The sequence below is a fragment of the Canis lupus genome, chromosome 30 (genome assembly GCF_003254725.2).
Source record: "Canis lupus dingo isolate Sandy chromosome 30, ASM325472v2, whole genome shotgun sequence".
Taxonomy (NCBI): Eukaryota; Metazoa; Chordata; class Mammalia; order Carnivora; family Canidae; genus Canis; species Canis lupus.
In genome coordinates this window covers 31,177,818-31,205,115 of record NC_064272.1, presented here as the reverse complement: position 1 = coordinate 31,205,115, position 27,298 = coordinate 31,177,818, and the positions used below count along the sequence as shown (strand labels likewise).

At 51.3% G+C, this 27,298-nt stretch overlaps 1 protein-coding gene across 1 annotated transcript in view; it reads right to left on the bottom strand.

Annotated features, from left to right (window-relative positions):
* The window catches only part of SMAD6 (SMAD family member 6), a 75,165-nt gene that overhangs the window by 42,694 nt on the left and 5,173 nt on the right, over positions 1-27,298 (bottom strand). The window contains exons 2-3 of the mRNA XM_025472399.3: positions 23,927-23,983; positions 20,129-20,206 (exon numbers count right to left, since the gene is read on the bottom strand). Coding sequence (XP_025328184.1) covers positions 20,129-20,206; positions 23,927-23,983 — 135 coding nt within the window. The remainder of the gene's footprint in view (positions 1-20,128; positions 20,207-23,926; positions 23,984-27,298) is intronic.

Here is a 27,298-nt window from a genome sequence, read left to right as displayed (position 1 = left end):
ACAATTTTTTTTAAGAGCCATTCTTTTAATACCAAAAGAGCAAGCGCCCTAGGCCTCTCCTAAGTGGGGTCCTGGCCCCCTCCAGCCTCCCCAGCCGCTCAGCCTCCTTCTGGCCTGCTTCAGAAGGGGGGAGGCTGCCCTCCTCACTTCCTTCCGTGTTTATCCAGAGGAGTTCTGGGAAGCAGAGGCTCAGCCCAGGCCGCCGGGGCCCAGCTCCAAGGCTCAGGGCTTGCCATAGGGGCCTAATTTTCCACCTACCCAGGCCTACAGCTGGCACTACCCAACTTCCTGGCTCACATGCTTTTTTTTTCCCCTCGAGTCATTATAAACCTGTTTACCTTTGGGCTGCACAGAGCCTAGGCTCCAGGCACATGGTCGTAAGCGTCAGCCAGGGAAGAGGGGACCCTCCCGGGGACAGAGGAGTAATGAGGAAAGATGGGACCCCACCTCCTCAACAAAATCCTTCCTCCTCCCTCCAATCCAACACCCATTTACCGAGCACCTCACGGCACCCAGCACCACCATCCGACAGGGACAAGCACCCAGCTAGCAGTGAGAGGGGCAAGCAGACCCCTTGCACATTCCTGCGAGGAAGTGAACCCCTATCACTGTGTCTTTGCCATGAGCCGATGGAGGCTGGGGTGACCAGCTCTGCTGTGGGGGGCTAGGGCAGGCTCCAGAGAGGATGTCCTACGTGACCTGGACCTTTGAAAGGAACAGGAGTTGGCCAGGTAAATAAAAACAGACCGGCAGGGCATTCTGAGAAAAGAGGAAAGCTATGGAGCCATGCAAGGCCTAGCATGCAGGCAGTTTGGGGCAGGGCCTGTGAGCCAGGCCGAACTTCCGCCTGCTGGTGGCAGAGAGCCGTGGGAGGATGCCGAATTGGGGAAGGTGACGAACAGGGCCGGGCTCCCTGCGTCTCCCAAACACATTCCTGGGCCCAAGGGAGGGCAGGGGCTCTGGGGTCCTTTCCAGGCACCAGAGGGCCCCCTCTCGGTGTCTGGTGTATTCCTTTCCACAGCCATGCACACGGAGAGCTGGGGACCCAGGCCAATGATCCTCGGCCCTGGGTGCATGTTAGATTCACCGGGGGTGCTTTTAAAAAGTACTGGGGGTAGAGGTGTCCAACAGAGACTCAGATGGCATTGATTTGGAGTGGGGCCCAGGCATCAGAATTTTTCAGAGCCGACCAAATGATTCTAATGTGCTCTGCCATCAGCAGCACCCTTATGAGGCCAGGGCAGGATGCCGTCTCGGAAAATCCTTTGTTAGTGCTGGACCCATTGGGGATGAAAAACATAAGCGTTAGTCTCAGCCCCGTCTGAGTATAAATCTTAGCTTCCTACCTCCTAAGATTCATGGCCTAGACAGGTAAAATGCAAGACGCCCCATTAGAATTTGAATTTCAAGCACACGACAGATAACTTGTCCCCCCCAGATACAATGTGGGACACGCTTACACCAAAAGGTGTTGTTGCTGTTAATCTGAAATTCAAATATAACTGGATATCCTGTGTTTTTATTTGCTTAGTCTGGCAGCCCTAGACCTAGGGCTACTTAACTTCTCTGAGTCTCGACTACCCCAAAGGGATTGAAGAGATCACCAGGTGAAGGAAGGCAGTGAGGTGCTTGGCATAAAGCCAGCACGCAGGGGCGGGAGCTCCCTTTTTCTCCCTAGCTTCTCAGAAGCTTGTTTCAGCAGGGAGTTCTTTTTTTGTTCCCCCATGATGAAAGTTTTCAGCCATACACCAAAAGCAGAAGGATGAGTCACAAGAGACTCCCATATATCCATGCAGTGGGTGCTGGTTTTGCCCCACCCAGGGCTACTGGGAGGTCAGGACCATTAATGGCTCACAGGTGCCCCTTATTGGGAGAATCATCCTGGTCAGGTGTTTATTAGCCTCCCAACATGGGTGTGTGTCTGCGTGTGTGCACGCGTGCTTACGTACACACACGTGCTGACAGCCAATGACTGATGTGGGAACAGAAGGCTGACCCCGTGGCTCACCACTTGACCAACTCCGCCGTGCGGTCCTGGCTCTGGAGCTCCCCATGGATGAGGCTGAGGCTGGACTCCAGCTGGAGGCCACGTCCTTGCCGCCGCCCCATCCTGCCTCCCTCACCCCCTTCTCCCGAAAACATGCCCCCCACCCCATGAGCCACGTCTGTCCGCATCGTAGGTTCTGCTTCTCAGAACCCAACCTGCACTCATTCTCAGCTTCAACAATGATCAAGATGGCTTCGTGTAGCCCCTTTTATTTAGTGATTTGCTTGTTTGTTTTGGCCGAAGTACCTCAAATTATTTCCCCAACATCCTTCATTATGCATCTCTAAAAAACATGGGCAGTTAGGTTTTGACTTCATTCCCCGATTTCCCTCCCAAAGGGGAAGGCTCTTGTGGGGGAAAGAGCCATCACTGCCAGCGGTGCCAAGGGACAGAGACCAGAGGCCAACCAAGCGGGCACCAGGGCAGCCACTCTGGCTCCAGCCCAGTCCTGGACTATGGCATGGCTTTGGTGGCCAGCAAGCCACGGTCACCCTGGGTCCTACCTCTTTTGTGTGGATCAAGAGCTCTGGGACAGTGTCCCAGCATCCTCTTGGGGAGGCTGCCAGGGTCTATGTTTCTCTCTAACCTTAAAGAGGGGGACGGCGTGCAAAAGCCAACCCGGCTGTGGCTCAGCTGGCCAAAGCCCCTGCCTGACCTTCTGCCTGGAGCCCGGGCAGTCCCACCAACCAGGAGGCCCAGGTGCCAGGGCCCAGACTCTCACCCACACCAACGAGCCTGCTGTGGGGTCAAAGGGCACACCAGATTTTTTTTAATATGAAATTAATCACTTAACCATTTTTAAATGTACAGCTCAGTAGCACTGAGTACACTTGCCACTATTTAGTCCCAGGCCATTTCTATCACCCCAACAGAAAGCCTGTGCCCATTAGCAGCTCCTCCCCATCCCACCAGCTTTGGAGTTCAGAGAAAACTTGAATTCAAGTCACAGCTCCTTCACTTGCTCCTTGAGTGAGTCTGGTAGAGAAGTGAAACCTCTTTGAGCCTCAGTTTCTTCAACTATAAAATGGGATAACTCAGAAAGGTACCAGGAAAAATGAGGCAAAGAGGCATTAAATGCTGAGCTGCTCCTGGCACTATCCAACAGAGGCCAGGCTGGGTCCTCGATGGCCGAGGACTCGCCTCCTTGCCCTTCCTCTCTTCCCCTTGCTTGTACCCTTCAGGTTCCTGGGCTGTCAGTAGTGCTAAGGGGAGAGGAGGTTGCTTCCCTCTCCTAGAGGCAGAGCAACTGGAACGAGCGCTAATGGGTTCCAGTGTTTTCCTCAGCCATGCCCAGACCCGGTTCCAAACCAAAGAGTTACAAAGGCCTTTAAACTCCACACTTGGGGTGAGGTCAGCCAAAACCCGCATTTCCAAGCACGGTGCTTTTATACTTTGAAAACAGCCAAACGTGAACTGGCCACTTCTGAGGGTCACAGCTCCTGGCAGCCTCATGGCTGCCAGCACTGATGGCCTCCTCCCCAGCCTCTCCCTCCCTCCCAGCTGTGGAGTCACCTCCCGCTGGGCTGCCTTGCTGGGCTGTTTTTTCCCATCCGAATCAGGGGTGAGGGACCGGATTTGGGATTTGGGAACAGGAGACCCATCCTCTCATCAGTGTCAGCCCCAGTATGACCACCCCAGGCAAGTACCCCCTCCCCCCTCAGTTCTGTGAAATAAAGGGAGGGTTCCCTAGGATCCGGACTCAGCTCCCTTCCCAAGCTCCCACCCTGTAGTTTGTGTGAGCGTCAAGCTCAGAGCTGGAAAGGATCTGACCAAGTCATCTGATCCAGTCCTCTCCACTGCTTTCCATTTCACAGACTGAGGCTGTGGCAACTCATCCAAGACGCCACATGTCTTAGTAGGATAAATTCACACTTGAGCATATTAGGGAACTGTCACTGGGCAGAGGTGATATTCCTGAGAGTCCAGGAGAAACAAAAAAAAATCTCCATTTTGCAACTCTTCCTCTGAAACATGGGACCCAATACCAGCACCCAAGCCATTAAAATCCTGTGCTTACAAAGTCAATATTTAAAAACCAATTGTGTTTGGGACACCTGGGTGGCCCAGTGATTGAGCATCTGCCTTCGGCTCAGGGTGTGATCCTGGAGTCCTGGGATCAAGTCCCACATCAGGCTCCCTGCATGGAGCCTGCCTCTCCCTCTGCCTGTGTCTCTGCCTCTCTTTCTCTCTGTGTCTCTCATGAATAAATAAATAAAATCTTAAAAAAAAAAACTAATTGTGTTTCTATATATATTAGTAATAATTGGAAAATGTTTTATAATTTACAAAAGTACCAAGAAATGTGAATTACATTGGTAAAAATCTAACAATGATAGGCAAGATCTGTATTCACTGATGAGAGAAATCAAAGATCTAAATATATTTAGAGGTATGCCATATTCATCGATGGGAAGACTCAATTTTGTCAAGAGGTCAATTCTGCCCAAATTGATGTATATAGTATACGGATTCAACGCAATCCCAGTCAAAATCCCAGCAGGCCTTTTTTGTAGAAATCAACAACTGATCATACAATTAATATAAAAATGCAAATGTTTAGAAGAGCCAAAACAACTCTGAAAAAAAGAAAGAAGTCAGAAGACTCATGCTACTTATTTCAAAACTTACTATGAAGCCACAGTAATGAAGACAGCATGGTATTGGTAAAGGGAAAGGCAACGTAGACAATGAAACACAACACAGTCCAGAAAGAGAACACGTAACATCAACTGGTTTTTGACAAAGGGGTCAACATAACTCAAAAGAAAAAGAGTAGTCTTTTCAAAAAAAATGGGACTAGAACAATTGGACTTCCATACACACATATACATGCATGCAGAACCTAGGCCCTTTTCTCACACCTTATACAAAAAGTAACTTATCATGGATTAAAAACCTCAATATAAAACCTAAAACTACAAAAGTTTTGGAAGAAAACCCAGGAGAAAAATCATTCTGACCTTGGGTTTGGCAGAGTTATACAGCACAGAAAGCGTGAGAAGAAACAATTAATAAACTGGACCTTCAGCGTAATTAAAATTTTCTGTTCTTCAAAAGATTCCATTATGAAAATGAAAAGACAAGCCACAGTCTAGGAGAAAGTATTTGCAAAACACGTATCTTTTAAAGGACAGAGAACCAGAATATATAAAGACCTCTCCAAATTCAATAAGAAAGAAATCCACCCAACAGAAAAAAAATGTGCAAAGATTTGAACAGACACTTCACCAAAGATACACAGATCGCAAATAAGTATATGAAAAAGGTGTTCAACATCATTCATCATTAGAAAAATGTGAATTAATACCTCCAAGAGCTACCAGTATACATCTATTAGAATAACTCAAATAAAAATTGACAGACCCCTGGGTGTTATTCTGTATGTTGGCAAATTGAACACCAATAAAAAATAAATTTATTATTAAAAAAAAAAATTGACAGACCCCACCGAGCGCTGGTCAGGACGTAGAGTAACTGGAGCTCTCCTACGCTGCCGGTGAGGTTACAAAATGGTACAACCATTTGGGAAAACAGTGGAGCAGTTTTTTTGTGAAGTTAAATATTCCTTTAACCATACACCCAGCAATTCCAATCCTAGGTATCTACCCAAGTGAAGTGAAAACTCTCTTTCAGGGGATCCCTGGGTGGCTCAGTGGTGTAGCGCCGCCTTCAGCCCAGGGCCTGATCCTGGGGACCCGGGATCAAATCCCGCATCGGGCTCCCTGCATGGAGCCTGCTTCTCCCTTTCTCTCTGCCTGTCTCTGCCTCTCTCTCTCTCTCTGTCTCTCATGAATAAATAAATAAAACCTTTAAAAAAAAAAACTTTCCTTCACACAAGAACCTGAACACACATGTTCATAGACAAAAATACTGGAAATAACCCAAATGTCCATCCATGAAACAACATGGCTGGGTCTCAAAGCATTTTTCTGAGTTAAAGAAAAAAACCACAAAAGACTACGTGTTGTATGATGAAATCCGTAGGACATTCTAGAAAAGGCCAAGCTACAGAGGTAGAAATCAGATCAGGGGTTTCCGGCAGCTAGGGGCTGGGGTAAGAGCTGACCACAAAGGACACCAAGGAACTTTTTGGAGCTGATGGGAATGTTCTATATCTTCACTGGGTGACAGTGGTTACATAACTCAAAATTCCTAGAACACTTTGAAAACATTTTACTGTATACAGATTGTATCTCAATAAACCAAAACAAAAAATAAATCCTGTGCAGCCTCATGAGGGCTCGTCTGGTTTCTCCAAGCAGTCTGTGAACTCACTGCCAGAATGAGGGTGTGGTCCCACCCGGAGAATGGTAGTGACTTGTCCAAGGACACAAGCTCCGGAGTCAGGCAGATCTGGGTTCAAACCCCACTGCCACTAATTAGCTTGTTGTTCTTGGGTAAATTACTTCTCCCCTGTGAGCCTCTGTTTTCTCATCTGTAAAATGGGATACGTAGTAATAGGCCATATCTACTGAAAGTGTATGAGGAACAAGAAACATGTACAGTGCCTGCCACATGTTTCACCCTCAGATTTTGGCCATTATTATTACTCTTTCTACTACAATTGTTATTTTGGTGAAAGAACCAGGATTGAGTTTCAGGGAACGACTCCAAGCCATGTCTTTCTTCCTGCACGAGGTAGGCTATGCCAGGCAGCAGGGTCACCGGTTTCGTGGTTACAACCCCGAGGGGCAGAAGCAGACCCAGGTCCTGCCCAGAAGGCATTCACACAGTCTGGTTGGGGCCAAGGTTTGATAAACTCAAAGCAAAGTCGACTCCCTGCAAGGGAACAGTATGGAGGTGAAAACCACTGAAAGTTGAGCAAAAAAGAGAAGCCACTGTGGGCCTTCCAATCCCTGAAGGCTTCCTGGAAAAGGAAGGCTTTTAGTCAGCCCTCAAAGGACAAATCAGATGTAATTAAGTCAAAGGAAGGGCGCTCTCAGGAAGGGGAGAACCCAAAGATCCCTCCACCCCTAACGTCTCCCCCACCCATCCCTGGCAAAAGGCAGCAGGCAGCCCGCGCCTTGGCACTGCCTTCCAAGCAACAGCCTGGGGCCAAGGGGAGGTGCAGGCATGATAGCAGAAGTCTGGGCACCATGCGTCAGCCAGGTACCCACATATGTCCCCACATCTGGGCAGGAGGGTCCGATGGAGGGCTGGCCTGGAATGCTGGGCTTTCACTTTCCCCTCTTTTTTTTTTTTTTTTCCGTGGACCTGAATTTGGGTTTGTCTGGGGAGTGTTTTCTTAAGCCCAAGTGTTTTTCCTGCAGCCGAGGCCCAGCCCCCTCCTGCCCCTCCTGGGCCGGGGCTGAGCAGCGGCCAGTGGAACTGCCTGGCTCTGGAGGGCCGCCTTTGATGCGCGCCCCTCTGCAGACTTCAATGTCGCAGTGTGCACGGCCCCTTTAATAAGTTATTTCCGTGGAAAACCCTGGTAACTCGGTCATGAATCAAGCCTATAAACACCTCCAACCCATCAAAGCACCCAAGAAAGGGAGGGGGTGGGCGGGCAGAGAAAATCTCTTACGGTAACTCACACACTGCTCCCTCAGAAGGGCTAGGCTCCCCGGTTGCCAGAGCCCCCCCTGGGGCACGGCCAGACCACGCAAACAACGACATGTCACCCCGATGCCCCAGGATCCGAGGCCCCGAAGGACACTGCCTGTCTGTGTGTCCGGGGGACGATGCGAGAGTCCCAGCCCAACGCCCAGCAAGATTTACAGCCCAGAGCGGCAAAACCGGCCGACTGCTCCCGGGGTACAGGAATGTAATAGTTTGGCTACTGGTGAAAGGCCCAGTTTATTGGAAACACACTTCTTTTCCAATGTTTGGTTTCCTTTCCCTCTTTTCTCCTTTTTGTTTTTCCCAGAGTGCACCGCCCAGGGCCTTTGGAAAGGGCAGGGAGCTAAAATCCTACCTTAGGGGTGAAGCAGGGAGGTAGGGTGAATCCACTGGGAGGCGTGCGGCCAAGGCCAGGCACTGCCCCTCTCCGGTCTCAGCTGTAAAATGGGTGGAATGAACCGACTGTTCATCCTAGAAGCATTTCTCACTGAACACCATGGTCTTGGAACAACAGCCGGGCAGTGCATGGAATAAAGCTAACCACACATTTAATGCCCAGCCCAGCGATTCCGCTCCCAGCTAGATATGTGTCCTTATGTCCACTTATTGTAACGCCATGGGTAGGAGCCAAAAACTGGAAACTGCCCAGGTGCCCATCAGTACCCAGATGGATACATCAGCCTAGGAGAACCATGGCACGCGCCCATGGAATACTAGTCCAGCAACGACTGAGCGATCGCAGGTATTCACAACAATACGGATGAGCCTCAGGAACATTCTGCTGCATTAAAGAAGAACCCACAGGGCTGGTGACTGCCAGAAGCAGAGGGGTAGAGGGCAGTGGTCCAAAGGGACAAAATTCCAGTCATGAGATAAATATTCCTGGGGATATAATGTACAACGCTGTTAACAGTACTGGATTGTGTATTTGAAAGTAGCTAAGGGGGTAGACCTTAGACGTTCTCATCACAAGAAAGAGAAATTGTCACTACGTGGTTGGGAATGTTAACAAAATTTACGTGGTGATTGTTCTTAATACATGCGTACATCAAAAACCATGCTGCACACCTAAAACCAATACCATGTTATATGTCAATCATATCTCAATTTAAAAAAAAAAAAAAAAAGAAAGAAAGAAAAAAAGAAAAGCCCTTAGTATAGGTTTCCATTTGTGCCAGCTTCAGAAACAGGAAAATTAGCCTATTCTAAGTCAGAATAGAGCTCAGTTACCCATGCGGAGCGAGCGGTGGGGTGGGAAATGACTGGAAAGGCACATGAAAGGGGGCTTTTGAGGTCACGTTATGTTTCTTGATCTGGGCAACAGTAACACAAATATGCTCCGTTTGGAAAAACCGTTCACTTGTGATATATGCGGTTTTCCGCGCACATATTATATACACCAATAAAAAGTTTACATTACACAAACAAAACTCTACACTCTTGGGCCATACAAACCCGTCCTCGAAGGATACAGTCTATCCATCCATCAATCAATCTGGGGCACCCAGCCATGGCCCACCACAGAGAAAAGTCTGGCCATCCCCAAAGCGATGTCAAGGGCCTGCCATGGGCCTCACTTACGAATGCTCCGCGAGGACCACTCCCAGAGAAGCATCTTGACATCACCTGGCCTCTGCTCATCAGCCCCGTGACCTGGGGTGCCCTCTTCCCTGTGACCTGGTGAAACCCTCCATCTGACCTTCGCCCCAGCTCCACTCCCAGCATCCCCTGCAGCTGCCCTGGGCAGCTGCTATCTCCCAGCCTCCACTGTTCCCCTAAGAAACAACATTTACCCTGCCTCTCTAGGAAGTGATTTTCCCCCCAATCTTTCCAATTAGGCTCTGTTTCCTGAGAAGGCCCCACCTTGGGTACCTTCTGCTTCATGCAATCCTATCCTGCATGCTGGTACTCGGTCACCGGGGCACCTCATTATCACCTACGGAACACCAAACACGCACCAGGCACCACACACACGAGATCTCCATGGTGCCCACTTGTGAGAAGTGGAGTAAGGCTGCAAAAGGGAGGCTAAGTGATTTACACTGCAGGTCTGTCTGGCCCCAAAGCCTGAGCTTTCCATCCCTGCCTGCTGGGTGCCCAAGCATCCCATCATCGACACACCTCACTCCACACCTTGCTTCAAGGTCCAGAAGCAGGCTTGCGCAGAGCTGAGTGGCCCATTTTACCTTTTAGTAAAGCTACTCACACCAAGGGAGGCGTCAGGGCAACGCGGAGGGCAGTGGGGCTGCCTCAAGCTTTATTGAGCCATCAGAGAACCCACCTGACTGCAGAAGACGAAAACTACACCAGCCTCAAGGAGCAGCTGAGCGAACGTCTGAGTGACTTGAGCAAGTCCCTGGAACTACCTCCCACACTCGGTTTTCTTACTTGAAAACGGGAAGTTACGACACCCGTTTTAAGATGTGTAGCCATCCCCAGAAGTGATCAAGTATAGGCTGGGGGCCTGCTATAGAAAAGGCTTTGCCTTGATGGGAAGATGGCCTGGATGTTCTAGATCCCTCTAGAACTGGGTTCTTTTGTGGGGTCATTTTTTTTTTTTTTAAGATTTTATTTACTTATTTGAGAGCGAGAGAGCACAAGCAGAGGGAGGGGCAGAGGGAAAGGGAGAAGCAGACACCCGGCTGATCAGGGAGCCCAACTGGGGGCTTGATCCCAGGACCCTGGGATAGTGACCTGAGCCGAATGCTTAACCCACTGAGCTCCCCCAGGCGCTCCTAGAACTGGGTTCTCAGCTCTGGCTGCATATTAGAATTACCTGGGGAATTTTTAAAAATCCTGATGGCCTGACCCTCCCCAACCATTCTGGAAGGGAGTCTGGGCTTTTTAAAACCTCCTCAGGGAACTCTAATGCGTAAAGAGGGTCTAGGACCAATATACCAACTGACCCATTTTACAGATGGAGAAGCCAAAGCTGTTTGAGACCACCAAGAGATATGGGACAGAGCCAGGACTGGGAGCTGGGTCTCCTGGCCCCCAGACCAGTGTGGCACTACCATTAAACTCAGAAGGAAGCCCCTGGGGCTCTCTCTGGCCTCTGCTCCATGAGGAAGAGGGTGGGCAGCCAAGACACAGCTAAGCAGCCAGGAAGGAGGAGACGGGCCCTCCCTGCCATCCTCGGCTCCTCTCTCAGGTCAAAGAGCAGGGCTCCGCCAACCCAAATCAGGGCTTCCTTGAGCCTGAGACAGACAACATGAGCTGAGTGAGTCCAGGGGTGTGGAGAAACCACGGCATCCCTGTGAAACCTGTTCTGTTCTAAGCCCTCTGGGGGCCCTTCTGTGAATCATAGACACAATCCCAGTACCTACTGCACACCAGGCCTGAGCCGGGCACAGTCAAGCCCCCCAAACCCTACTCCCAGCATTTGCCCCCTGAGAGAAGCCTGGAGTCCTTGCTTTATAAAGGGTCCCCTCTTCTTCCTGCAACTCTGGGGGTGGGTTGGAAGGACCCTCCACACCCCTCAGCCTAGCTGGGCAGACCCTAGGGCCCAGAGCAGATGCATGCTTTGCAGAAGACCACACAGCCTCACGGCAGCTGGGGAGCATATCTTCTTGGTGCCAGATGTAAGGCGGCGGACGAGAGGACAGAAGAAGGTAAGCAGAGACAGGCAGAGGGGGAGAGAGACACGGCCTGGGACTTCCTGATGCAGACAGCCTGTCTACGGAGGTGCCTCTGGGTGCCCCTGCTTCAGCCCACTCAGCCCAAGGGGCCAGGGCCGGCGCTAGAACAGGTGCTCTCTGCCCCCGCTGGGAGCCCAGGCTGTGTGCTGGAGCCTACCTCCCCGCCTTCTCCCCCAGCTGGCACGGAAGGCCCAAAGCCCAGCCGCTTCTCCCCAGCTCTGTCCCATGCTGGCACAACCCTGGACAACTCCGAGATTAAAATGGTTTCCAGGCTCCCATCTCTGAGCTCCTACCTCTCCCTTTAAAGATCAATTAAAGTCCTGGCAATGATTCACCTTGCAGTCTGGGGCAGTAGCTTTGATGCCTCCTCCAGACAGGAGACCTCTGTTTTGCCAAACCCAGGAGCTTCCTCCACGGGGTGAGGGTAGCATCCCGCCCTCAGGCCAGGGCAGCCTCTGCTCTGCAGGGATGCCACCCCCAAGGCCTTCCCCTCGCTGGCCGAGGGTGCCAGGCCCTGACTGGGGTGGTGTGGGGAAAGGGCCCATAAACACCAGGAATTCTTTCCACAAAGAGCAACCAGGAGAGCGATGCATCTCCACTTCCCTTGGCAGCCAAGGGCCATGGAGGGAGAATGTTTAATATAAAAACATCTGACAAAGTACCTTCAGGATATATTTTCTGCATCAAAGAAGGAGCTCTTGGCAACAAAGACTCTACCCTGACAAGGAAACTTTCGAGTGCGGCTCCCGATTGTTACAGACGCCCAGGGAAGGCGTGCCAGGGGGACAGGAGGAGGGCGAGCCACAGAGCCCGGCATACAGATGGTTGTGATTAGGCTGGATGCAACCAAGTGCATTTTCTGAATTTCAGATCTGCTCAGAAAACCTGCTGGTTCTCCCAGAGACACAGGCCGCTTGAGGTATAGGAAGGGGTGGGGGGTGCTGGCTGCCTCCAGCTCGAGCCAAACCACCCTGGATGGGAAGAGGATGCCCCCTTGACTCCACAACACCCCTCAGAAACCCACCCACCTGCCATGCCACTCATCATTCTTTTATTCATCCGGCAACCATCCGATGAGCCGAGCGGCTCTGGGACCTGGTGATAGTTGTTCATGCCAAATCTCAGGTACCCGCGGGCACAGATGTGCCAAGAGAAGCAAGAATTATGTCAGTCCTGCATCTTCCAGGGGGCAGGGGGAGCCGTGCCAGAGGCGGGGAGCCCAGCAGGGGCCAGATCACCACTTCTATTGTTTCCTAGCTGGATAACCTCTCTGAGCCTCAGTGACTTCTGTAATTTGGCTAACAAAAGTCGCTACCTCACAGAGCTGTTGGGAAGATTCACGAATGAATGCATACATGGCACTTAGAGAGAGCCTGGCACAGAGCCTCTGCGTTAACTGTGATTCTCAAATGTGTGTTAGGATCTTATGTGTCCTCTCTCACTCTGGATCTCTTTGTCCCAGGCGGAGGGAAAACAAACACACACACACACACACACCCAAAAACCAAAACCAAAACATTCCTTCCTTCCTTCCTTCATTCATTCTACAGTGACCTCCAGCTATGGGCTAAGCCCCACGCTGGATGCCAGACAAGGTCCAGGGCCCCTTCAGGACCGAGTATATCCCGGGGTTCCTCTGATCCCAATGATCACAATCCCTCTGTTCCAGTCCATTCTTCCAGATTCACGATGATCTCTTAGGATTCATCTTTCCCTATTCCCCCATCTCTCACATATTCTAGCCACAAACAAATTCAGAACACACAGGCTACTGCGCACCTCCTTGCCTCTGCCTGAGCTGTTCCTTCTATCTGACAGGCTGTCTATATCCTGCTGTCTTCTTGGTGAACTCCTACCCACCCTACAAAACCCAACCCGGGATCACTTTCTCCTTGATGCTTTCCCTGAACACCCCGTCCCCACCCCAACAGCATCCCCTGCCCTCATTTCTCTGCTGGTGCTGAGCCTTGCCCACATCTCCACAGCACTGAGGACACGTAATCATTCAGCATTCTTTGCTTGCTGTCTACCTTTCCTTCTAAACCATTAGATCCTAAAGGGGAAGGTCCAGGCTTTCTTTGCTTTATATCACCTGCAGTAGGTTCTTAATAAATGTTCAATATTTTGACTTGTCATCCCAAAGCCCAGCATCAGGAAACACACTGGCCCTGGGGTCCTTTGTCAGGGATCCCAAAGGATATAAAAGCCATGTGATCTTGGGCACATCAGCTGCCCTCTCTGGGCCTTGGATTCTTCATCAGTCAAGTGGACCCCTACTCCAGTCCCTGAGGTTTAGTGCTCCAAAGCCGGGAGGACACTGAGCCCCTGCCTCTGCATGGCCTCTGCATGGCCTTGTCCCAGGCACAGTAGCTTTGGGCCAATGATGGGAAGCTAAGCTACTGCAGGCCGGAAGCCCAGTTCCATGCACAACCCATTGTGGCCCTGGAGCAGGTACTCTCTGCCTGGAACACATCATTACCAAGGAGCCCCTGAGATCAGTGGCCCAATGGCCCAATATACAGCTGAGCAAACTGAGACAAGAGAGGTGAGGTGCTTGCCCCAGATCACACCACTGGATAAAGCTCAAAGCCAAGCCTGGAAGCCACTCCAGTGTGCTGCTTGCCATCCTACACTGCTTCTTGGCAAGCCAGGTTGGCCGGACCCCTCCACAGCTGCCTGGTCCTCCAGGGCTGCTGCAGGCACCTCTGTCACGGCTGCCCTTCACCGGTCGCCACCTCTACTCCAGCGCCAAACAAACAGCCCAGGAAGAAGGGTCCTTTTGTGACACACCCAGGAGTTTTAAAGGAGAGAAGGCAGCTTTCCCCTCCCCACTTTGGTTGGTTGGTCAAAACTAACAAAAACACATGAAAGAGGGATCCCTGGGTGGCTCAGTGGTTTAGCACCTGCCTTCGGCCCAGGGCATGATCTTGGAGTCCCTGGATCGAGTCCCACATCAGGCTCCCTGCGTGGAGCCTGCTTCTTCTCCCTCTGCCTGTGTCTCTGCCTCTCTCTCCCTTTCTCTGTGTATCTCATGAATAAATAAATAAAATCTTAAAAAAAAAACAAAAACACATGAAAGAGGCTTGATGCAAGTCCCAAATGCTGCCCACGGTGAACTCAGAGGTGAATGTCCTTCTCCCCCACCCTGCCCTGGGAGAAGGCAAGGAGTCCGGGGCCACTTCTGAATTGGAGATGGCAAGGTGGTCCTGACCCGGGAGTCCAGCGTCAGTCCTGGCCCACCACCTCCAGGTCGGAGCCTGACCTGCGGGGTAGGCAGGGCAAGTGTGGACCACTTGATCCAAAAGCCAGCTCTGAATCTGTCCCCACTTGAACCAATGTGGGTTCAAGTCTAACTCTGTCAGGGTACCATCTGCCTCGAACTCCAGGTAAGACTTCTTTCCTGCTTCCCAAAGCCAAATGAAACCCTCTTTGCAGCTAAAACTCCCCCACCCTCCACGATCCCTCCTAAACCACTCACTTGGCACACAGCACCCCTAGACCTATGGGCAATGAGCACTGTCATGGGACAGCAATGTCACCCAGGCTCTAACTGTCACACAGGCTTTGCTTCCTAACCTCTCTAAATTCTTTGCTTTTTCAGCATGAAGCTGTTTTCACACCTCCAGACCTTGGCACCTCCTATTTCTTCTACCTGGAACACGTCTACTCCCCTCAAACCTTGTCTCTTTTGTAGACTCCTAGTTATCCCATAAAACTCAACTTGGGTATCACCTCTTCCAGGAAGACTTCCAGGACTGCCTCCCTACCACACCAAGGGTCAATCACTAATCTCTTCTTCCCCTAGACTGCCTCTTCTACCACTTATTATTACCATGTCTTCACCTATCTGAGTACCGTGAGAATGGAGATAATGTCATTTTTTATCTGTGCTTCCAGCTATAAGCACAGCAGCTGCCACGCTGTCACGGCCACATCTACCATAAGCCGTCGTGCCAAGCCTTGGCTGATTCACAGGCATCATCTCATAGCGGTTAAGTGCCTGCCACCAAAGTCCCACAACTAGGGAAGGAAGGGCACAGCTGGGACTTGAACCCAGGGCCCCAGGGGTGCACAGCCCATGCTCTTCAGCCGATTAGGCTACAGAGGCTCAGCACAGACAGCCTGACCTGAATGGGGCACCTTGGCGAACAAGCAGCTCTAGAGTCTATTAGATGGGAGTATCCAAGGAGAGCACCTTGGGCCCGAGAAGGAGGAAGGCGCAGGAACCAGCACTGTGCCAACGTGCTCCTCCCCCAGCTTTCGTCGACGCTGACAAGGGGCATCGACCGCACTGACCCCAAAGGGTACCTCTCCGGAGACCACGGAGATGAAAGGAGGCAGGTGTTTGAGCAGTGCAGCCCCACCGGGGCTGTGACCATACTTGCTTATGCCTGCAGTGCGGCCCTCAGCCACTCTTCTAACCTCTCTGAGCCTCTGCTCCCAAACTCCGTCAATCTACAGAATGCAGGAATCCTAGAGAATGAGCGGTGTGCCCTCGAGAAGCTTACGTTCTGATTGGTGGAGGAAAGGCACCCACATGCAGCTGAGCTCCCAACCCACACATGATCCCACGTAGCCCCCTCCTTCACTGGGCCTCCCCCTCTTTAAAATGAGGGGGCTCGCTCTCACTGACGCAGCATGCTCTGACGACCAAGATACCAGTACTCACATCCAAGGTCAGCAAGGGACAGCTCAGTCCCTGTGCCTGGCAGCTTACACCGCATCTAGTGTACAGTAGGTGCTCAATAAAGCATTCGAAGAGTTACCCAATAGGCACTGCAATAGGATACCAGAGGGGAGTCACTGGTCCCTGAAGAACTGGCCTAGTGCTGCACCCCGGGCCCCATGGCATTGGAGTGAAGAAGGCCTGGCTTCTACAGCAACACAGCACTTCAGGCTGTCCTTAAATGGCCCAACGCCCACTCAGCACCAAACACAGAGCCTGATCTGGCTTCTCCTCCTCACCCAGGGCATAATGCTCCTGGTGCGGTGCTCATTCTGTTCTTCTAGCCTAGAGCAGTCAGGAGCCAAGAGAACCCTACCCTCCTCCCTCAACCCTCCTCACAATGGCCATGCCTGTGTGGCCCTTTATCCTGCAATTATGGCATAGTCCACCTTCAAATTGCCCAGACGGGTTGTCAATCAGCCATTCACACCTTAGTATGAATTTAACTAGCTAACCTTGTTGTCCTCCCCAAACTAAACTGAAATCAAGGGAATGAGAGAAAGGTAGAGGTTATGCCTGGGTTGGCGTGTGGGTGGGGTGGATAGCCTGAGGGGACTTTAGATAGGCAGAGGCAGCACCCAGGCCCTGAGTTAGGCAAGGAATCCAGGGTGTCAAGCATCTGAAGTCACCCCAAAAGGGATTTCTAGGCCTTCAAGACTCTGGGCGTCAGAGTCTTTAGATCTAGCAGAAACTCTGTGTCTACCCGTCACTGAGCAATCCTAGTGGAGTCACTTGTCCCCTGTGAGCTTTGGTCATCTGTTTAGCAGGAAACATGCACCTAGGAGCTGATAAACAGATCAGATGAGAGTGTCCTGTTAACCACTCAGCAGAGAGCCACAACTAGAAAGTCTCTCCTGCCATCCCCCCAACCCTGCCACCCACGTGTCCTTCCTTGCCCTGGCTATTGACTGTGCCTCACAATGCCCACTACCCCCTAAAAGTGGCCCAACAACAGCCAAGAAAGTGAAGCAGCAACCCTGGAGCTGGATAAAAACAGACAGCTCCACGCTGGGCACTGGACTGCCGTGGTGTAAGGCAGACAAGACGGGTCTCTGTCCTGGGGCTGCAGACGTCCTGCTCAGGTGAGGGGCCAGCCTCTCAGCAGCCGCAGCAGCCTGCCAGGACCCAGGGAGACAGAGGGGCTGGGGCAGCTGGCCGCTGTGGCCTCTGGGTAGTCTGCAGGGTTTGTCCAGTGGTGACAAGGAGCACAGAGCTCTAGGCCTCTCGCTACCCCTGCAACCCCGATCCCCGGTTCTAAAACAGGGCCAGGCTGTCCCCGGGATCTTTTTGATCACACTCCCTTGTGCCCCCCTCCCCCATCCCTGGCAGGGTATGTCTCAGCAAAGGGGATGGGAACCCTAGCTGTGGAATGCCAGGCAGGACCCTCAGGGCAGGAGGGCTGGGCAGTCACACCGCTCAAGCTCCCAGCCTGGAGCCTGCCACTTACAATTCAGGAATTTGGGCAGCTGGCCCAGCAGTGAGCCTCAGTTTCCCCACCTATAAAACACAGGAGTCATAGCTGTCTCACTGCGTTGCAATAAGGAGTCAATGAAATGGAGGATGACTAGCTCTTAGCAAAGTGCTAAGTAATGAGTGTCAATAAATGTCAACTGTTGTCAGCAGCAGCATTATTATCTGTCCTTGAACATCAAACAGGCTGGCCTGGCCCAACACATTCTGTCCGTCAGCTTTCTAACCTCACCTCCTGCACTGCCCTTGGGCAAGCCCTGCATTCCATCCTAGCTGGATGACTCCTGCCTTCATCCCGAGACCTGTCACCCCACTGGGCCTTCTCCTCACCCTGCAGGGCCTCCCTCCCTGGGCCTGTCCTCCAGGGTGATGGCATCATAACCCCTATGAGCTCCCAGGAGGCAAGGGCAGTGTCAACCCATGGGCCCTCAGATTCCCACAGCATGAACAAGCTGGAAAAGCTGAACAGCGCGAGCCCCCAGAATGGGAGGAGATGCATGATATCCCTGGCAGGTACCTGGGTGACCACGTGAGGAATGCTCCACTCACCTCCTGAGACAAATAACCTCGAACTCAGACCAACGCCCAGCAACCCCATTTGATCCCCCCATCCCCACACCACAAACCCCAAACTTCCTTCCCAGTTCCCTTAGCCCCTCAGAATCTGAAGCCACCAGGCAGCACATTTTCTCATGTGGACCATGCAGCTCTCGTCCACAGTAAGGAGCAGCAGGGGTCTGCTCACGGGCCAGTATCACAGTGCTCAGGGATGACTGGGTGGTCATCCCAGACATAGGGGCCCTGGAGATGCCCCTCCAGAGGGTGCTCTCTCCTGGTTCTTGCAGGTGCTCTGGGGTCTGCTGCTTCCTGCCTGAGCCACACATCAGGCCAAGCTCTGGGAAGACAGAGATCAAAAGAGACTATATCTGTGAACACACCCCAATACCTGGAGCTCTAAAGCACCTCGGCAAATGGGAGTTTCCACCATTACTGGGGTGGGTGGGGGGCAGGGGATGTCAAAAAATCACCCATCCATCCAGGCTACCCATGCCAATGCAATCCACCTAAATTGAATACATTCTGAGGGTTGGCAGGGGCACAGAATCAAGCATTCAGAAACACTGCTAAATCTCTTGCTTCAAAATTACATGTGGCTTCCTTCCACACAAGTACAGAAGAAAAAGAATGGATTCAGATGTTGACTTCTTATGCTCATCTGGTAAGGTCTTTCAAGGAAAGGCATTATAACCAAGTAGAAGCCAAAAGGCACAGAGAAGAGAACCCTCATCTGAGGAGCCCCCAGAGACCAGAAGGCAAGGGGAACCCAGAAGACCAGGACGCCGTACCAGCTGTGCCACGAGCCCTACTGTGTGACCCTGGGCAAGTCACCTTCTCCTCCAGCTTCTCGTTTTCCTAGAATCTTCGATCTCCTACAGTTGTGGGGGAATACAGAATGAACGGGGAAGGGGTCAGACAGGGGAAGTGGCCAGGCAGCCGCACGCAGCCAGCATCGCGTCCCCCTTATGGTCACAGGGAGGGGATGACAAGAATGACGGAACTTCATACAGAGGACAGAGGAATTGGAGGTACATTCAGCCCTTGTAGGATACGTTGTACGAACAGCAGCCAGGAGCACAGTGGCATCGTGGCGCACAGCTCTGCTGCTATGTGACCTGGGTCACACTTTACTGCTATTGTAAGATGACGCAGGTACAGGGGCCTGAGCAGAGGATGTGGCCCACAGGAAACACTCCATAAACAGCTATGTCATTGCTGTTGCTGTTATGCCACGAGCACGGGGGAAGGACAGCTCAGATGCACACAAACAGAGGCCTTCATGCCGAGAGCCAGCCATGCCCACTTGGGGAAGCAGCTGCGGCCCGAATGGCTGTCACGCCATGCAGCCCAGACCCAGGCCACGAGCCCCAGCTATCTTCATAGCACACCCATCCACCACACTCCCAAAGGGTCCCAGAGACCTGGGCACCAGAGTCCCTCCTGGCCCCCGACGCCCCCAAGTCACCACCAACCTCTCATTTCTTAAGGAAAGCTTGGTTTAGGTTTTCTCAGGAATGTGAGGATCCCTATGGCCACCTCTTCATTGCAGCGGGTTGGGGGACTCCAAACTGGGGTTCTCACTGCTTCCTAGCCCAGTATCCACTGCTCAGGGAGCAGCATGGAGACCACCAGCCTTTGGAGAACTCCTCACTTGCCAGATCCTCCCCCAAGCTCATTCGACCCGCTCCATTTCCCCTCTTCTGACCCTCTCCGTCCAGCCTTTCCCAGAGAGGAGACAGAAGGAGAAACCCACATCATAAATGTATACAAACATGCATGTTGTGGCATCTCAGCAGCTGGGAGAAGAGGCTCCCCATGCTAAAATGAGGGATGGAGAGTTGTGCTGGGCTTTCCCCTGTTCCACGAGAGCCAAGGGGAGACAACGGGTGAACATATGGGGAAACAGGCACTTTCAAAGTGACCATCTTTAGATCTCATTTGTACAGATGGTCCTTAACCCCAACGAAGCCGGCGACAAAGACTATGAGTCTTCCCTTTCAAGAGGTGGGAGGAAAGGGGGAAAGAAGAGGAGGGAGGAATCCAAAACGGCCTCCATCAAGCCCCCCACCCCACCCCCGTCCCCTCTGTGAAGTTCAACACACAGCAGCGTGCAAGGACAGAAATGCCAACCTGAGAATTCACCCGGGGCGGTGATGAGGGAGTTGGTGGCCTCCGTTTCAGTGTAAGACAATGTGGAATCAGAGAGATCTATGGAGGAAAGAGAAAGACAACTTAGTTGGCTGTGGGGCGCGCTCCTCTCTTTTCTTCCTTCTTGTGCATCTGCGTGTGTCTATGTGTGTGCGTGCACATGGGCACGGACGTGTGCACATGTGTCCGCACGCGGGTGCTTGCAAAGGGTAACATGTCCCTCCCCGCTTTCTGATGCTACTCCATAACCTCGTCCCATGAGGAGACCAGGCCAGCCAGCCCTGGAACTTCTCTGGAAAATGCTGACTCCTGCAGCCTTGGCACCTGAAAAAGTCTCAACTACCCTGACCACAGAAATAACCCAAGTTCAGGGGACTGAGCAAGTAGCAACTTGGAGCCTCCACGGGTAAGGATAAATTAAGCCCCTAAACAATTCATAGTTGCTGTGCTTAATTACAACCATTAAAATTCTTAAAGTTGTTCCTTCTTGCTTGCTTGCTTCCTTCCTTCCTTCTTTCCATCCTTCCTTCCTTCCTCCTGCTGGAGCTGGGGAAGCTCTGTTTTAACAAGTTAGCAGCCATCCTCCTCTATCCTGCTTACACCCCTCTAATTAAGGGCTCAAGCATTTGCTCCCAGATTAACTTTTTTTCCCTCTTCCCTCCTCCACTCCATAATATCCAAACCTACTCATAGAGCAACTTTCAAATGCCTGGACTGGTTTTTTTTGTTTTTTGTTTTTTGTTTTTTTTTAGGTGTTCTTTATTTTTTAATTTTTTTATAAGTCATTTTAAGTACTTCAAATGGCATGATAATGCACAGGGGAATTTGTTTTCCCCTGTCTGCAGGGCACCGAGATGGGGAAAGGAAACACTCTTGCACGTTTTCTCTGAGCTGCTACTCAGATAAGCCAATGCCTTTCTGGGCAGGTAGACTTGCAAAATTTTTCCTCAGCTACCAGCCACGGGCTGTCATCCGTATGAAAGAGTCATAAGGCATGTCCTGTGAGGCTGACAGCTTGTCACCTTCTTACCCAGCTCAGCCCAGGTCTGGCTCAGCTGGTCCCACCTGGCTCAGGAGAGCCACTCCAAGCTGGGGATTCCTAGGACAGAAACCGTTAGCCAAGGCCCTGGCAAGCTAGAATTCCGTTCAATCCTGCAGGATTTTTTTTCCCCCTTCTACCACAAGGTTTGGGGAACGGGAAGATGAAACATTAACCAATTTGGGGTTTTGTTATGTTTTGTTTTGTTTTTTGTTTCCCACTTGCCAGATGCTGACTGGGTGTTCTCGGTTTTATTTTGTTTTTCGGTCTCATGTGATCACAGAGGCTTAGAAGTGAACTGACTTTTTGTTTATGAAAAAGCAACAATGCAAGGAAAAGAAAATAATACAGAAAATAGCTCGGACTATTTATCAGGGCACAAAAAAGTTATCTGCTGGTAAAACGTGTTAGGAGGGAAATAAGGACAGATAGAAAAATCTCCTTAAAATAAAAATAATACCCACCATGCCCAAGTGGGAACTTAAGTTTTGCTTTTCATATCTAATGTTCCCAGAGTGTTCAGTGTCCTGAGTCTTGCTGCCACTTTTTTGTTTGAAGTAGCAACATCGCACGCTGAACCTTATTTCTAAGGGAACCGCTAGAGAGCCAACATGGACAGCTTGGGAGGGTCCCGGGAGTGGGAACGGCTTCCACCTTTCAGGTGTGCATTCTTCCAAACTCTCCCATTTACTGCTTCTAGTGAAGCCCTGACCTCAGAAGCACCGCAGTGGCTGGTGGAGAAAAACACTCCCAACCTTGATCACTGCTCCACCCCAAGGAGGGACACTGTCTGGAAGCTGGAGGTCCAGGTTTGAGTCCCATGTCTGTCATCAGTCATAAAAACCAGGACTCACCAACCTTTTCTGCAAAGGGCCCCACAGTAAATAAAATTTTCAGCCTGGCGAGCCACACAATCTCTGTTACAGCTACTCAACTGTGTCACTATCATATAGAAGCAGCCAGAAACAATATGGAAATGGGTGAACACAGCTATGTTCCAGCATGCTAAACTTGGAATGTCATATAATCTTCACACGAATCAGGAAATAGTATTCTCTTGATTCTTTTTTTTTTTTAAACCATCTAAAAAAGTACAAACCATCCTTAGCTCACGAGCCATTCAAAAACAGATGGTGGGCTGGAGTGTGCAGACTCCTGAGCTGTATGACCACCGGCAAGTTGTCACTTCCTCTTTCTAGGCCTCAGTTGTCCCATTTGTAAAAAAAAAAAACCAGGATATCTGTTGATTTCCAAATGGTCGCTCTGCAGGGCCAGGCGGCGTCCTGATTTTTGCTGCTTTATCACAGGCTGACCTATTCCTTGGGGCACTGATCCTTGACATTTAAACCGAGGGGTTACATTTACTAAGAACATTTGGGGATCGCCCCGCCAATGGAACTAGGGATTTTCTAAGCAACTACTGCAATTATATTGACTTGGGAGATGCTGAAACAGGCCCAGGAGGGAGGGATGCGGGATGGCCTAGCTGAATAGGGGGGCTGCTCGTGGGTTCCTGCCTCAACGCTGCCGCTCGTTAGCTGGGGAGCCCCCCTCCATCCCTCAGCCAGATTCCTCCTCTCTGAAGTGCCAGGGTCCCACCAGATGACCTCTCTGGTTCCCTGGAGAACTAAATAAAGCTCCTCCAACCAGGGGATGACCAGCCATGGGGAGAAACAATGAGGGGATCGCCATCATTAGACCACTGACTCACAGGCCGTCATGCTACAGCCTCTGTCCTCCTAGACGGAAGAGGTCAAACTCCCGAAGGGCCCCGGTGGGCACTTCTGACTCCCCAGAGGGGGCCTGGATGCCTGAGAGTCTGTGACACTTGGAAGTGACCTCCCAGATGATGCTGACACAGGCTACTGGGAAGAGGCCTTTACCCAAAACAAAACAAAACAAAACCCACTTCTTGTGGTCACTTGGTGGAATGTATTAGCATCACTGCCGTGCTATCTGACTTTGAAGAGTCTGAATCCCACGGGAACTGCCTGGGTCACGAAGTGGCTCTCCTGGTACTAGTAAAGCCAAACTGACTCGCCCCACCCCTGGGATCCTCCACTGGAGGCTACAGCAGGGCCAGAAAACAAGCCATCGCTACTTGTAAAACCGCATGCTTTGTCTACTCCAGGATAGGAGCTGCTCATCGAGCCACAACGTTTTCCAGAAAACACATTCCGCCTCCGAACCAGGCCTGCCTAAAGCGACATCACTGCCTCCACTGAGCTCACCTGGGGACGGACCATGCCAGGGGCTCTCTGCACCAATACACAGGCTTCCTACACAGTCCCCACTGTTGCTTCCTCCCAGGTGAACATCTTGGCTTAAAATGGGGGGGGGGGGCGGGACACACCACTCCTCTCAACAGTGACACCATGCTCCACCTATAATGTCACAGCGCTAATGACCACAAGCTAAAGGAGAACCGACTGAGGGTTGGGGGAAGGAGAGAATAAAAGGGAGAAACACCAACCCATCTCCAATGAGGTGCTTAAGCCAAAACTCATTCATCTCCCGCAGGCCCATGTTTAAAGGTCACAGAGAGGTTAATGATGAGCGGAGGAATTTCAAGATGTAAATAGCCCGCTGCAGAGCCTGGGTCTGCTTTGGCCCAACTGTAGGTGTGTTTGGAAAACTTCGCCCCATCTCAAAGGCAGCCAGGCCTGCTGCTCGCCCCCACCTCCCCGCCAGCCCCTCAGCAGTGAGGCTGGGACCCTGGACTGAGAAGAGGACACACTTACCCAGTGGCTTGTACTCGTCGCGAGGAGACAGCCGAGAATAGGGGGGTGGTGGTGATTCTGGAAGACAGGAGACACAACATGTCACGGCTGGGGCAGGGGAACTTCATACCTGGGGGTTCAGCCAGCTTTTGATTATTGGTGTCCTCAACTAATAAACCCAGCCCCCAGGAAACTCTTGTCTCCCACCGCCTCTGCTGCCCAGCAGGAAGGGCCGCAGGCTTGAGGTTCAGACCCAGACTTAATCCCTCCTCTGCCACCTTTGGCTGTGTGACCTCAGGCAAGTTACTTCACTTCTCTGAGCCGGTCTCCCTTCTCAGCTCTAAAATAGGGATGATAATCATAAAGACCTCACAGGTTTGCCAGGAGGGCAGATGGAGACGATACACGGAAGATGGCTCTTGGTACTCTAGAAAAGTACTTGCACAAACAGTTAACTGTTGTTATTGTAACAAATGCAACGTAGGTGCAGGGCAAGTCCGAGCTAGGGCTGCCTGACAAAACGCAGGATGCTCGGTTAAATCTGAAGTTTGGATATACGTGGCGTAATTTTCAGTGTACGTATGTCCCTTGCACTATTTGGGACATACTTATACTAAAAAATTATGGGCTGCTCACCAGCAATGCAGCTTCAACTAGGCATTCTGTCCTTTTATTTGCTAAATTTGGCAGCTCTAATCAGAACTGAGTGTGAGAGATGCAGGAGCTCCTTTCCAAATCAGCTGCATTACAAGTGACATTCTTCGGGCAGGGAGGAGGGCGAGACTGGCGAGAACCCAGGAAGTCAACCCAGCTTCCCTCCCAGACGGGAGACCTTAGGCCAGTCACTTCCAGCCAGCTCTCAGCCTCAGTCTTCCCCCTTCTAAAGAGACAGGGTGGACCACAAGCTCTCCATGGCCTCCCCCAGCTCAGACCCTCTGTGATTCTTCGTTGTCTACGGTGTTTTTCTTTTAGTTTCCTTTCATTTGCCTAAAATACTCCTTCTTAAAAACATATATTTTGTCTTCAGAAGAATTCCTTAGCCTCTTGCTTTAGGGGAAGTAACAATTTGCTAAACTAAGTAACAATTTGCATGAATGAAATGACCCTTCATTTTCCCTAAATGAAACTAAACACCATCAAATCGCAAACTAAAACAAACTCTCAGTGGTAGTAAAGCGGTAATAACTATTATTAGGCAGGTATCAGTAATGACACAAGGGGTAATAAGTGTTTTTCGCAATTATAATAAGGCACAATTAGTTGTAGGCACATTTGTTTTGCTCCATACACCCAATGCAGCTTCACTTCTTCCCCACCCAGCTTTTCCAGCCTGAAATTATTTCAACAAAGTCAAGGCTCTGAGGTCGAGAAACAGGGAATCTTTTGTGGACAGGAGTTTGGGAGAAGGAAAAGTGAATCATGGAATAGCCACTGGGAGAGAAGCAAACATTTGCTGAATGCCTACCCTGTGTCTTTCTCCATGCTGGACATTTTCAACTTCAAGTATTGTAAGTGATTTTATTCTTTTGGATCTTAGGAACAGCGTGGTTAATCAGGCTTATGGGCACCTATTCTTATTTCATCCTTTCTCGAAAGTAAGTAAGATGGTCATTATTCCCATTTTACAGATGAGAAAACTGACCTGCCTGGTGTCCCCACCCAACCCCCATCCAATCATTCATGGTGGAACTGGAATTTAGGCCCTGGCCTGACTCTGGCTCTACATCCCAAAGACACAGGCAACAAGAGGCACCCCGAATCACATCCCTTCGGCCCAGCTGGACCCAGTACATCACGTATACCAAAAGTGCTCAGTAAACATCTGCGGACAAAGACAACGGTAACCAAGATAATGGAAAGTTGGGGGCCTCTGTAGACAAAGGTGTGGAAGGCAAGGCCCTAGTGGCTGAAAGGGGTGACCCAAACGGGACCCCACAACAAGTAGGAGCCACTTTGCCCACCGGTCCTCAGGCCTTGGAGGGGCTAGAGACCAGACTTGAGTGAGGACCAGCCTCTAAGGACAAGAGGCAAGATGCAAGCAGGGCTAGAGCCCCACAGGGGAAAGAGAATTGAGGCCGTGCAGTGAACACAGAGGTCGGGCCAGTGGAGGGGACTCCCTCAGGGACACACAGCAAACTGGTGGCAGAGCCAGGAGCTACAGCCAGAAGCCAGGTCTCCTGATCCCCGGCCTCGTGCCCTTTCCACTCTCCCACTCACTTATCAGAAGGCCTGTAATTCCTGTGTTAGGGCTCCTTTTGAAAAATCTGATTGGCTGCGGCTCAGGCCACACGCGGTGGGGAGCTCTGGACAACTGCCCGCCCAGATCTGTCCCCCAAAAGTGAAATTTGGCAGCCGTGGGCAGAGGCAGCTGGAGCCAGGCCACTGTCATTTCTCCCAGGGGCTGTTTATCTGGGACCCAAAACATGGAGGCGGGAGGGCAGAAGGGCTATTGAACTCCCTCTTGAAGGAGCCACCCGAGTCTCCCACCACCCCTGGCCACTCCTGGGCAGGGTGTGTCCTCATGCGAATGAGGCAGAAAGCAAACCTATGTACTGAAACGTCCATCACGCCAGCTGGTGAGGAACTGCAGAGTTTTTAGGAGGGACCTGACCGGGCCCCCACTTGCTGCAGCAGGATGGTTCGCACAGAACTGGGGAGTAACTTCAGAGGCTGGAAGCCGAATACTAAATTCCATCCTGGGCAAGTTAAAAAGTATGAAGGCCTACAAACCCCCACCCCCAGACCCAGGGATTGATAACGTCACACGGTCACCTGGCTCAGGGATTGATAACGTCACACGGTCACCTGGCTCAGCAGCTCTTTTGAACTGGCAGGGTACCTGAGGTCCGCCCAGGTAAAGGACCCATCCACGGCCACATGGAGAGGCAGAGGATGTCGTCTCACTTCTGCTAAACAAAGGGGGAGGCCATTTGGGGACCAGCAGTGAGTTACCTTTTTTCAAACAACTCGGTTCTCATTCACATACCCTAAGGCTCACAGTTTTAGAGTGTACAATTCAGTGGTTTTTAGTATATATATTCAGCGTTGTGAGACCAACACCATCATGTAATTACTGGGCATTTCCCTCACCCCAAAGAAGCCCTGACCCAGTAGCAGAGGGTCCCTATTCCTTCAAACCCCAAACCCTAGGCGACCACAAATCTACCCTCAGTCTCTATAGGTTTATCTACTCTGGACAGTCCACACAAATAGGTTCACATAATAGCATGTGGCCCTTTGTGTCTGGCTTCTTTCACTCGGTGGAATGCTTTCAAGGCTCGTCTGTGCAGCAGCACTCACGGCACTTTTTATGGCTGGATGATATTCCGTTGTATGGATATACCACATTCGGTTAGCCAGCCAGCAGCTACTGGACATTTGGGCTTTTTCCGT